This window comes from Pseudopodoces humilis, chromosome 7 (genome assembly GCF_049639895.1).
Source record: "Pseudopodoces humilis isolate 2021_Gansu_Grassland_sample_001 chromosome 7, ASM4963989v1, whole genome shotgun sequence".
NCBI lineage: Eukaryota > Metazoa > Chordata > Aves > Passeriformes > Paridae > Pseudopodoces > Pseudopodoces humilis.
In genome coordinates, this window is record NC_142206.1 from 45,902,773 (window position 1) to 45,915,595 (window position 12,823).

General features: G+C 39.2%; 1 protein-coding gene across 7 annotated transcripts in view; it reads right to left on the minus strand.

The window, feature by feature from the left end:
* Window positions 1-12,823, minus strand: part of FOXN3 (forkhead box N3) — a 211,311-nt gene that overhangs the window by 16,542 nt on the left and 181,946 nt on the right. For 5 of the 7 annotated variants that reach the window (XM_014249851.2, XM_005520199.3, XM_088057354.1 and 2 more), the window contains 2 exons: window positions 12,421-12,486; window positions 1,342-1,450 (listed from right to left, as the gene is read on the minus strand). In XM_014249851.2, the coding sequence (XP_014105326.1) occupies window positions 1,342-1,450; window positions 12,421-12,486 (175 nt within the window). The remainder of the gene's footprint in view (window positions 1-1,341; window positions 1,451-12,420; window positions 12,487-12,823) is intronic. The other 2 variants (XM_088057355.1, XM_088057356.1) reach the window with 2 other exon arrangements.

Consider the following 12,823-nt stretch of genomic DNA (forward strand, 5'->3'; position numbering starts at 1 on the left):
GATTATTGAGACCACTATGTCCTCCATTTAGTTTGAAAACTATAAAAATTATATATAATTAATGATCTAGTAGTCCCATGGCTCTGCAATCCCCACTGGAGCAGAATACAAGTCCTGGGTAAAGCCCATGGCAAAGCTGATGAAGAGAGCTGACCCCTGCTGCTAGCAAGACCAAGCTGTGGTAAAGAGAGATGGAGAGGAACTCTGCAGAATTCTGGAGGATGACCCTTGGGGTTGCATCCCTTCAGTGTAGCAAATAGGAAAAACAGCTGAAGAACTTGCTCATCAAAAAATATGGATTTTATTCCAATTAGTGTCTTCCCCTCTATGCATTTTAAGCATCAAGAGTACATGAATGTCATAGGCTCTCTCTGTCATTCTCTCCATTATGGAAATACTGCACCCAAAGGGCTAGACACTGAAAAGGGATTAAAAATTAAAAAAAACACATGTAAATAGTAATGGAATAAGACCTACCAAGATATTTTATTTCACTGCCTTGCAGCCCTTTCCTGAGAAAAGAGTGTAATTGGAATAGTGCAGTAAAGTGAGGTCAGCACTAATTATGAAACCCCATACAGAATACCCAACTGCCTGAGCTGAAATAGCTTTTGCAGATACTGAGAGTTCTGAAAGAGGAGGACACTGGCAGTACACCTGACCAAATTATTCTCTGTTGTGACTGACTGAAAATGGAGCTACACCCAAGGCAAACTTTTCTTCCACCAATAAACCAGTACTGCTTTAAGCGAAACAAACCACTGAACCACAGTTCCTGCTGCCATCACTAGATGTCTCTTATTGCCCTGCTTCCTGATAGTTGAGTATCTTAACAATATTTTACCCTTGAATTTTTCAGCATGACCTTGAAATAAAACTAGTGAAAGAAACTGCCTCACAAAGATCTAAGTTAGTAACAAAATGACAGCTATGTGTTGAAATAGCTTTCAGGATTTGCTTTAATATTAGGCGATACTCTTCTCTCTGGTATTTAATCCAGGAAAATGTCTTTTAGGAAAGGGAGAGAGGGGAGAAGCAGAAAAAAGCATTTGCACTTGGAAGAACAGGCCACTATAGGAGGTTCTCACCACAAATTGCTTGCAATTTGCTAGTGAAAATAAAACTGCTTTTCACAAACCACCGCACAACAGACAGATATACCACAACTGTCTTGCAAAGAATGAGACTCAAAATTTTAGGTGGCAGAGTTTTATTTAATTTAGAACCTCAGAAGCACGGGCAAGCAGCAAAACACCCATTTACCAGAGCTTACATATACTTCTACATTTTCTGCAAAATACTGATTTATTTCATAGAGATCCCACAATGATCCACTCTTACCTTACTGCGACAGCCATGCTCTCTATAGGGTTGATTGGCAATGGCCTGGCTCCAGGAAATATTCCTCTACTCAGCACTCGAGCTCCATTTTGTATCACTCCTGAAGGAACTAAAAACGAAACAAAACATGGAACATTTTTTACTTCTAAAGGAAAAGTTAGAAAAATACAGGAGCAAAATGTGGAACTTAAGCCTTCCAATGTGCTGAGAAACCATTAGAGAGGCTCATGCAGTACACTGCTTACCTTGGACATCTTAGCCTCGAGTCTTCTGAGTGCCAATCTATTTCCAATGCTATTTTCATGGCAAACAATAACACGGCTTGCCAAAGCCACTGCCTGACCTAGTTGCTGCAGATCATTCCTTGTACAAATGAATCACTTTTGTTTTGTAATTACTGTTCTGCTGTGAATGTATGTGCTTAGAGTCAAAACCAGCTACGAGCACAGATGTAATTATTTTGTCCACAAAAAGAAACAATGACCCCTTACAGATAAACAGAACACAAGTACTTCACTGCAAGATCACAGCTGACAGCATTTTATCATCCCAGTTTATTTACTGAGCAGCAATATCTTGGCCCCCCATCTCTGCAGAACAAAGTATTAACCAAAAATATGTATTTACCAGGAGGAGAAAGAGAAGATGCTAAAAAAGCATTATCTCCATGGCACTAATTAGGCCCTGTCTCTGGCCATTGATGACCCTGCCACACAGCCTGGCAGCAGTCCCGTGCCTCCCGCACACGGCCAGATCACGGCCCAGCCTTCCTCACCCAACACGTGCTGATGCCACTGACACCAAACTCGCAGGTCCTGACCACTGCAGACAAGACATTTCACTGGGCCATTCAGCTTGGGTCTACATCAAAAACTGCAGCTCTGGCCAACAAGATTTTAAGCTACAACTGAGTACTTGTTTTCTACCCAGGCATGTTTCTGCACACTGCTCAGCCCGGACAGACAGCTGAACAAGCAGCAGAGAAGCACTACGCAGGCACCACCAAAGCAAGGGTGTCCTTAGCAAGTTTCAAGATTTTCCTCCTCCATTGTGAGATGCAGGATTACCAGGGACCTGCTTGCATGTAATGGCATTTGTTTGCACTGCTATTATGTCCCTTCAGGCTGGAACAGTAACCTTGCTACAGCCTCCACCTGAACTCGCACCTTTAACATCCACAGCCAGCCAGTTAACACATGTTCTATTTACTGTAAGTCATCATTCATACCATAACTTCTCCCCATGGGGAATGTCCAAAAAGAGAATGATGATCATTACTCTTTTTATATTATTTTTAAACATACAGATATTATATAAACACATGTAAGATAAATGTAAACTGTATCACTTTATATACACCCACAGAATTTATTTTTAAACAAATTACACAGAAACTAGAAAAACTATTCAGAATCAACACACACACTTTACATGCTCAACTTCAAATACTCACACCCCAAAATACTGGAGTATTCTGAGGCAGGAGTCTAGGCTCAGAAGTATGTTAGTTCTGAGTTGCTGAAGCACACTTCAACTTTCTCTAAACATCAAGCCAGATCGACAACTCCCCTCCTGCTGTCCTGGTGCTCACCTTAATTCACTCCAGACCACACAGATTAGTTCTGGGAAAATAATCTTCTTTCTCCTGCTTGTGAGAGCACATCACTCCCCTCATCAAATCCTGTCACTGTGTTACACCCACTCTTGCTTTTGAGCACCTCTGAAGAGCAGGTCAGTTATATTTAGGTGCTTAAGTACAGCCTCAAATGGCTAAAATTACAGAACCTAGTTTATAACAACTTGGGTCAGCTTTCAGTGACCAGAATAATTTTAAAATTGCATTTTGCTATTTATACCTCACTACTCTATAGACTTTTTCCTTCATTGCTAGTTTATGAGGAATCGATCAAAGCTCTTTCACTCAGGGGACACTGGAAGGCTTTTGCTGCTCTGATGTTCTGGTCTGTAGATATTGTAGAGGAACACTATCATGTTAAAACTCAAAAAGCTAAATTTCTTATTATGTTTGTTTCAACAGCATGCCCTTGAGATGGTCGAAACACCAGTGTTATGAAAGAAAAGCAATCTGCTCAAGGATATGGCTAATCTAAAATGCAAAGGTATCAGGTAAATTCAAAGCAACAGATAAATGTGCTGAATACCGAAAGATCAGTAAAAAGACATAATTTCCAGTGGCCATGGTTATTCCAACAAACTTTCAAGAGGGACAGATTTTATACTGCACTACATGGTATGGTTTCTCTAAGCTTAAATGTCCAATCAAAAGAAAGGAACCCGGAGTTTTGACTGAGAAAGATCTGGGAATTTTCACTATAATACAAACCATAGTTTTATACTGAAATGTAACATTTATGCATATGTACAGAACCTCAGTTAGTTATGGATACTGTCTAAATATACACTGTTAAACTCCAAGGCAAACATACTGAAAGTGCTACTGCAAAAAGAGAGCAACTGGCTCCTCGATGCGCAAATTCTTCTTTCCACAGTTACCTAATTATCCTGGTCTGCTGGCACAGTTAACTGATGATTATTTTATCCCTTTTCTTCTATTCTCTCCCTTATTGACAACCTCCATTGCTTCTTTAGAACATCCTGTTTGCTTCCTCACCAATTCTCAAAAATTAGCTTCCTGTCTTTCCTTCTTTATTCCTTCTGAGTTTCCTTTTTTCCCTGCACTCCTATGTACGTATCCATACCAGTTTCTATATCAAATACACTGCCAAGTCTCACAACTTAGGATTTCTATACATTGACACCCTCACTGGAGCCCATCCTTCATTCTCCTTGACCCTTTGCAGGTTTGTAAGTCATGCAGTGCTATGCAGGAAACATTCTCTTCAAAAGCTTCACATTGAAAACATTCCCATGTCAACACATGTACACACACACACACTCTCTCTCGCTTTCCACATGCTCCCTTCAAGAAGTAACAAAAGTTTGTAAAGAAAGAAAACATGGAAGAAAACAAAGAAAGTTGTCCCTAAGAGACAACTTGGTCTCTTGTCCTGCCTGTGAAATTCACTTCAATCATGGCCAGTCTGTGCCTCATGCCACCACTCACCAAAAAGCTTCAATAAGACTATTCAGGCCAGAGGAGGCCTTAAGCATGATTCTGTGATTCTAACTTTTCTCTAAAGTACATCACAGCTCTGTATAATGAAATCATCACTCAGAATTCAGGAACTATTTCAGCTTGCAACTGCAGTGTTATTTCTACTGACTTTTGTTTTTGTTTCCTCGGACTCTGAATTATGATTCAGCAACACCACTACATCACTCAGACAGACAAACAGAAAGGTTGTATGCAAGGAATCACTGAAGAAGCACGTGGACTGTGCAGTGTATTCTTTCAGGTAATATATGAAACCATAAAGAAAAAAAACCCCAGTATCCCAATCTGCTGGTAAATCAGCTCCCACAGCACACTAAACCTAAAACGAAAAGGAGGATTAAAATAATTCAGTAGTAAAAAGTATTAATTTCTAGTTATCCACATTACCAATGTGCCATGGTAAGATTGATCTTTCTTGCTCATTTATCTCTACTTACACCATTTAAAGCATCAAAATTGATCCTTGCAAAAATTAACATTAATTACTTAATTTTAAAAAGATTACATATATAAACTGCTATTACACTGTCTCTGGCACCCATAGAGTCTTCCAGCCTTTGTGCAGGCTGTACAGCAGCTACTTATATTCAAGAAATTATTTCTATGTCTTGGTGCTTTTGAAGGCTTGTGGATTATTTACTGGTAATTATGTGGTGCTTTTACTCCAAAGATACATTTACGCCTTACAAGCTTTAATTACGTTTCAAACCCATATTTTGAGGTGAGATATTTATATTTTAGACTGAAGATTCAAGGTGTGGAGGTAAGATAATTTACTCCAAGCTGTATCATCAATCAGTGCCAATCTGGACTAACACCTTACAGTCCTGACCCCTCTCTTCTAATGCTTCTTTAACCAACAGTACAGGCAGGTTACAGGTTCCCAATTCCCAGGCAGAAGTGTGAAATGTAATTTACACCTTTTCTGTGCGAGTGCCGAAAGCCGTTTATGTCTGAGAAACTCAGCTCAGGAAAACAATGCAAGAAGACCTGTGCATCTCTTTGATGAAGGTTCCCTTTCTCACATAATGTTCCCAGTGAAACACAAAGAGTCTGAAACATAAAATTACTATTCACCTTTCAACTTTCATCACTGCTATGTTTCCAAGGGTCTACTCTGCTCTCAGGTTGGAGTACAGTTAAACTGTGTACTGAGGATCTGCCCCTAACCTGCTGCATGAATGGAGAAATTATTTTTGGATCTTATGCTGCTCTGTTGGAATTTGACAACCTGAGTAGACTCAGCTAGCTGAATCTCCACTGGCTAACCCTGGAGAAACCAATGCACCCAATGTTAAAAAATCAAGACTACACCTCTTAAATTCTCCAAGGGGAAAAAAAATATCTTCCTTTTGTAGTGGACTTTCACGTTTATAGTTTAACAGACAAAAAAGTAAATGACAAGTAGGAGAACACACCATAATCTGAATCCATCAAAGCACTATGTTCCACACACTGTTAAAAGGATCCAACAGAAGCCCTTCAAAAATCCAATGTTGTTTTGTAGCCTGTACTCAGGCTCTGTAGGTAGAAAGTAAGTAGAAGGCTACATGATTACTTCAAAGCCAGTGCAGGATTATTGCAATCCAGAGCATACTCTTGTGTGCACATTAGCTGAGTAGACTATTCCAACTATGGGCTTCTTTCATCACATCTCTCAACAGACTGCATCCCTGATCTCTTACTTGCAGGTGCGTGCAGGTGAAGCAAGTCCTGTTCTGGCTGAGATAACCACCTCATCCAAGATCTTCACAACAGTGTCAGAAAAATCATGTCAGACTGGGTCCTTCCCTGAAGATTTGATTGTCAAACAAACAATGTAGCAATTTGGTAAAACTGAAATGCAAAGAAGGAGGAAGTAATGGATAGTTGCCAGACACACTGACTTCCCCAACAGCTGACTAAAAAAGGAAAGAAACTAACTTCTTGGTTAAACGTTGGCACATGAAAGTTAAATGAAGTATAAGCAAGGAGTGAGATTTGTCAAGACAATGAATTGGGTAAAAAACATGTTCTTTGTGTGATCTGGGAAACAAACATACACTTCATTAAACTGTCTAGCTCAAGGTAGCCAGTACTTAGTGAGGAAGAATGAATAGTATTTACTGAGAAATGAATTTTAAAGAAGTGGAATGTGTGTGTGTATCCTGTAGGGATAGACTGGTTCTTTGCTTCTTCTGTCATCATATGGCACATAACGATCTAAGGACTCTCTTCCTTAACCCAGCTTTTGTAGCACTGAAGAAATCATTACAGACAAGAGGTACAGACTTTCAGCTAATATCTGTCAGCTTCAGCTCTTTCCTGCCAAGCTTTCTTTCAGTGGTGTTCAGCAGAATTCTTTGTATCAGGCCACAAGAACCGAAAGCAGGAAATTGCTGATGATGTATTGTGGATGGGACACCAGAAGTAGCCAAAAGCAAATGTTTTCTGCCAAATGTGTAACTTTATTCAGCTATCTTATCCCAGACACAAATTTGATGACATCTGCCCAACTTTTATTTTACTACTCAAGAACCATTTTATAGCTCTTAAAATCCATACTCTGTAGTCCTTACAAAGTACAAATCTAGGATGCATCCAACAAGCCATTTATTCTAAATAAAAATTGAGGTGGGAGAGAAAAATGTATCCTGATAATCCTATCACACTCATACTTTTTCTAAAAATATTATAAGGAGTACAGAGAAAGAAGTAGGAAGTGTTTCATAAAAGTAAGCCTTCTTTCCAAATTTATTTTGTCTCTTTAATGGCTTAATATTAAACACCAAAGTAAAACAAACCAAAACAAAATCCCAACCAAAACCCAGAAATAGAAAGTTAGAAACTTAGCAACAGAACATTATGAAACCAGCAATAAAACATTATGAAAATGTCTTTTCCTAGTTTTTTGCTCTGATACAAAATTGTCAGCAAAAATAGCTTCATGAAACATTTTACTCTCAATGATTTATCATTTTCTGATACTCAAAGTTACGCTAGAAGCTGTCTCAGTTACAGTAAGTGACTTGTCCATAGGCAGTACAAATAGAACATTACAGCTATCAAGTTTCATGTACAAAGAAAATGTCCCAAGGAAACAGCATGTTCTATTTTATCCTATTTGGAGAACTTCTGACTGTCATTAAGGCAGTTTTTTTTGGTCTTGATTCCTGTATATGCATCTTGCTCATATACAATCCAATTGCGTTAGTTTAAGAAGCCATTTTCATTGGGGTACAATGTTAGAAGTATAGGGGTAGATGTCCTTAGGGAATTCCTTCTCTTCCCACCAAACTTAAAATATATGTATCTAGTCTGGGTTTTATATGTTTTGAGTTGAAAATTACTGAAGACTTCCAAATCAGAGAGACACTGTTTTCAGTCCTGGAAAACCTATCTTTTTAAAGAAGCACCCAGTGAAACTCCATGCTTATATCTTCCTAAACATCTCTATCACAGTGCTTCAGCCTCCTATAAGGAACCACCCACAAAAATGGTGTTGCTGAGTTATCTGAAGGGCATCCCTTTCTAGCTAACCCAACCAAGTAGTGATGAGCAGTACTGAAACCAGAAGATGGATGTCACAGCTGGGAAGATTCTCAGCTTCCTGATTTCTACACAAACCCTTTCTGTGAGCACAGTTTAATAGTTGTTTGCAGTATTAAACTTCAGGTTGAGCAATGTACTTGCATTTGTGTGCAATTCACAAATTACATACCAATGGCCGAAAGACTATGCATGAATTTGAACCTATGTATAACAGCACAGAGAAGTTTCTTGAATTAAATCAGTATTTCCAGGATAATCCCTCTGACCACAGCACTGCTCACTAGCAGTAGCAGCCATACACTAACACCATCTCTTCTTTACTCGTTCCTCCAGAAAAGCAAGTGGCTCAAAGTTCAGAACGACCTCACCAATTAAGAAGGTGTTGCTACTTACATGCTTCCAGTGACTTGAATCTCAGGAATTCAAACACACTGCAAAGGCACCAAAATCTATCTCCATTTTAATCATGGCAAAACATCATGCTTTGGCAAGACTCAGTTACATCCCCAGGACACCACACTCTGGAGTAGGGAATATTATGCTGGAATAACATCTAGCAATATTGACTTTCAAGACATTGGTAAGAACTGAAGTGCTGAAAATATTTTGCACCAAAAAGTAACTGCACAGAACTAACTCATGGACTTCACTGATTTAGTACCCATGAGTTCTAAACTGAGCTCAACCATTTGTTCACCATCTGGTTTTCTTGTGTCCTCTCTCCAAATTAGATTCTCATGAGGGAAACAGGCCCATAAATTTGATGCAACTTGCTCAAGATGGCCCAGACAGTACTCAGTGCCTTGCAGGTCAAGATACAGTTTTCAATGCAAGTCAAATATTTTTGCATTAATATTCATGAACTGACTACTACTAAAAATCCCAAGTATTTGTAACTTGTGACAGCTGCTTCTAAAGGAAACAGGTGTTTCAATTGCTGCTTCTTTTCAAACACAAACCTACAAAACCTGATGAAACATAAGGACTTCAATAAAGTGAAGCAAAAGTATTAAATCTATGTTCCTACATGCCCTCTCTTAGCATATCACAGTATCTTTCATGCTTTAACTTCTGGTGAAAGCTGGATTGCAGGTTTCAGTAGAAACCTGTACACAGCTGGCTACTTTGAACTTCTGCTTTTAGTTACAATCAGTAAGTATTTGGCCTGTGAATATACTGCAAGGTATTAATAATTGAGAAACTGATTTCTGACATTAACATTAACTATAATTGCATATTCCTAACCTTTAGCAGCAATGTGAACAATCAGTTTTATGAGTCTAGGCTGAGTAAAACCTACACAAACACAAAATAATCCCAATAACAGTATTTTACTCTTTGACTATGCCTTTTCGTTTTTCTGAATGAAAACTAAAGGATGGTGGAATTGGGGTAAATGGTAAGCAATGTTTGTCAGACACTATTTCAAGATTTCATATAAAAGCAACAGCTGATTTTAGAATTCATTTGTGATTGTTACCAGTGTTTCACACATGGGTGTGGAATTTTCAAAGGTAATTTAAAACCACAGAGGTAATTAATCAATCTGTTACAAAGCAGGAATAATTTACTCTGGATTTTATAATACCACTGAGATGGGATTCCCTTCCATACAGACAATATTAATAGTATAAATTTCAATAACACTTTGAATAATTGCTGGAGCTAACTTCAATCTAAAGATGCTTTTAGTACCCACACTGCCTAGATGAACATGGGTTTTTACACCACTCAAAAACCAGTTTTTAATCCAAAATGTCTTCAAAAGCCAATGCATGTAACCATCCATAGAAAATTAATCCATATTCTGTCACAATCTGCCTTGGAGGTATCCACTTGTCACTACAATGGTTAAATGTCTGTAGGACAGGCAAAGGTCTTAATGGACCAGAGTTTTAAACTTTGAGTTGTAAAGTTGTTATAAGGTGAAATGACCTCAGGTTCTGCCTCCAGCTGAATCTTTGTTGTGGCACTAAGTTCGGAGTCAGACTCTCAGACCAAATGAGGGTTTCCTACAGGTATTAAAACCTGTGGCCAAACTACAAACTATGTCCTTCACTCTCCAAATCTTGTCTTCAGAAGACAGGGCATTTTGCAGCCCATATGTACATACTTGACACCACAGTCTGATACCAGGAACAGAATTCTCAGTCTTCAAGAGATCATACACTATCAGCACACTTACTGCCCTGGTAATTCCCAGCTTGATTTACAGACCACAGCAGCCACTGACAGAATAGAGAATGAACTGTGAACTTCCACACAATGCTCAACATTGCAGTGAAACTTTTGTAGCCAACCTACCTTTTATTTGAAAACTATTTTTAAGTGTGATTTCTTTTCATGCGATTATTTCTTAAGGTAAAGTAGCAAAGAGTTTGCTTTAAGCTGACTAAGATTTTCCTGACGTGGCCCATAAGTGAGACCCAACTGCAATTGATAGGACAGGCTGATTTACTTCTTAAAAATACCCATTCACAACCCTACCAAAATATTTATCCTTTGTAATTTAGAGGGCCTCTGAGGTTACAATAAAAACTTCTGGCCTTTCCTCCTGGCAATTCTATCAGTGTCTAGAAAGATCCATGAACTTCTGAGCAGACCCTACATTTGAGTTTAAGGGCACAGAGGAAGTTCTTGTTACTCGCAGATATTAAGGGGGGAGCGGTGTCAATGAGGAGCCATCTTTTTGCTTTCATCTCCCCGTTTTGACATTCTCACAAGAGCCCACTGGGAAGGTGACACAGGATGTGGAGATATGCCAAACTCATAGGAGGCTAGAATTTCCTCAGAATGACCTCTACAACATAAAACAGTAATAAGCCAAAACTATCCAACTATGATATCTACAAAATTACAGTGCACAGGTCTTCAAATTACTTGCACTGCAATGTTGGCAAAGATATGCATGTGACAAAAATCAGCAGTATGTTTAGTACATGTTTAGTACTATGGATCTCCTCTTGCTCTTGTCTGCAGTCCTCACTCATTCTCCAGGAGTTCAATTGTTCTGTGTTTTCTCCATCCTTTTCCACACACATACCACTTATGTCCCTTTCCCTCTCCCACGTACCCTTTTACCCCTGCACTTCAATTCTATGCCAATTCCTTTCCCCCTTTTTTCTACCCCACAAATCTGGCTCCTTTAAATCTGCAATCCTTTGGCAGCGGTCTCATTTTAATTCTTCCCACTATGCCCAAGGGTAACTTCCTCTTCCCAATAAAAATCTTTCCTTTTTCCTACTTACACACAGCAGGGATTGCTCACTATTTTACCATACACAGCTCCTGAAAGCTGCTTAGGAGAGGAGACAAGGACCACTCTTTCCAAAACAGTTTCTTGGTAGATCACACTCTCCTGAGAGAAGCTTCTAAAGAAGCATTTCTCTGGCAGAGTCACAAAGCAGCTGACAATAGTTTTCCTCAGCTGCATGGGAAATGCTTTGATGGTAATTGACTCTCATCCCCAGGCAGAGTATCAAAGGGCAAATCAAGGCTTCCCCTGGAATTTGGAGTTGGTTGCCCAGGATAGAACAATAGCAGTGATGCTAGACAGTCTTGGTAATGGTTTCTATTTTAACTTCTGCCTTTATTTTTTAGAGCTGCCTGTCACTTGGCATTACTACCATGCTTGCTGACTAGTGATATGTTTGTTTTCCTGTATTCCCTGTCCTTGTGCAGCTGTATTCCACCATGGATTCCTGCACTACCTTCACTGCAAGCTCTGTGGGGCAGGATGGTTCCTGCAGTATTTGCACAGCCTGATACAATGGGGGTCCAGGCCTCTTCAGTGCTCTATTAATACACAGCATTAAAACCTTAAGTCTGGTCACAGAACAGGGAGGACAGTACTGGCAGGAAAGGAGACCTCTCTTTGCTTCTTGTCGCCTGCCTACTGCCTTGCATCAGTCAGAGCAAAAACAAAACCAAAGCGGGCAGGATGTGTGCAAGGAAGGAGCTGAAACAGTGCCCAAGTGAATGGAAAGTATCCAGATGGCTGTGGTAACTTACACGATAGGAGTCAAATCAAAACAAAATGAAAACAGAACCATATGCCTTGTACCCTTCACTCTCTTACTCTCTTTCTCTCTCTTCCTGCCTTTCTCCTGGCTGTTGCCCCAGGTCTTTCTATCAGTATGGATAATAGTACGTTACTCATTTGAGTGTATGTCATGAATAACAATAACCTCTCTTTTACATTAGAGATCACAGATTAATATTATTCATGTAACAAAGAATGTAATATGAACCACAAAATTATACTTATGTAAGGGTCAAGGAAGTGCAAGGGTCTACAAGTGAAGTTATATTTCTTTATTACATCCTTTTTATCTGGTATGCTGTATACTTATAAAAGAGAATATTAATTTCATACGTCTATGTTGCTATATGCTATAGAAATATCTACTCACAACCTGCTTGTATCTCAGAGGGAGTATTCAAAAGCATCATGGCAGTGGCAGCATCAATGTCAGGATCTGGAAAAATCAACCAATAAATACATTATTTACAACTGGACTAATCTTCTCACCCCCATTGCTAATCTACAGGTTCGACCATGTCTCCGAGTGAAAAGGAATGAGAGTTCACTATTCAGAGGGCTCACTGACTACACATTAAATTTATCCCCGAATTTGTATGGGATCCCATTGTTACTACTAAACAGAGTGATCTGTGACACTGAGCCATACTTGTGCTTGTGTGTGCATGATACCTTTGCTGTTAACCTCACCAATTCCCTGTTTAATTCTGTGGAGAGTATTTAGATTTCAGTACAAAGGATCTGTGAAAGCAGGTGCAACATCACAATTTGGA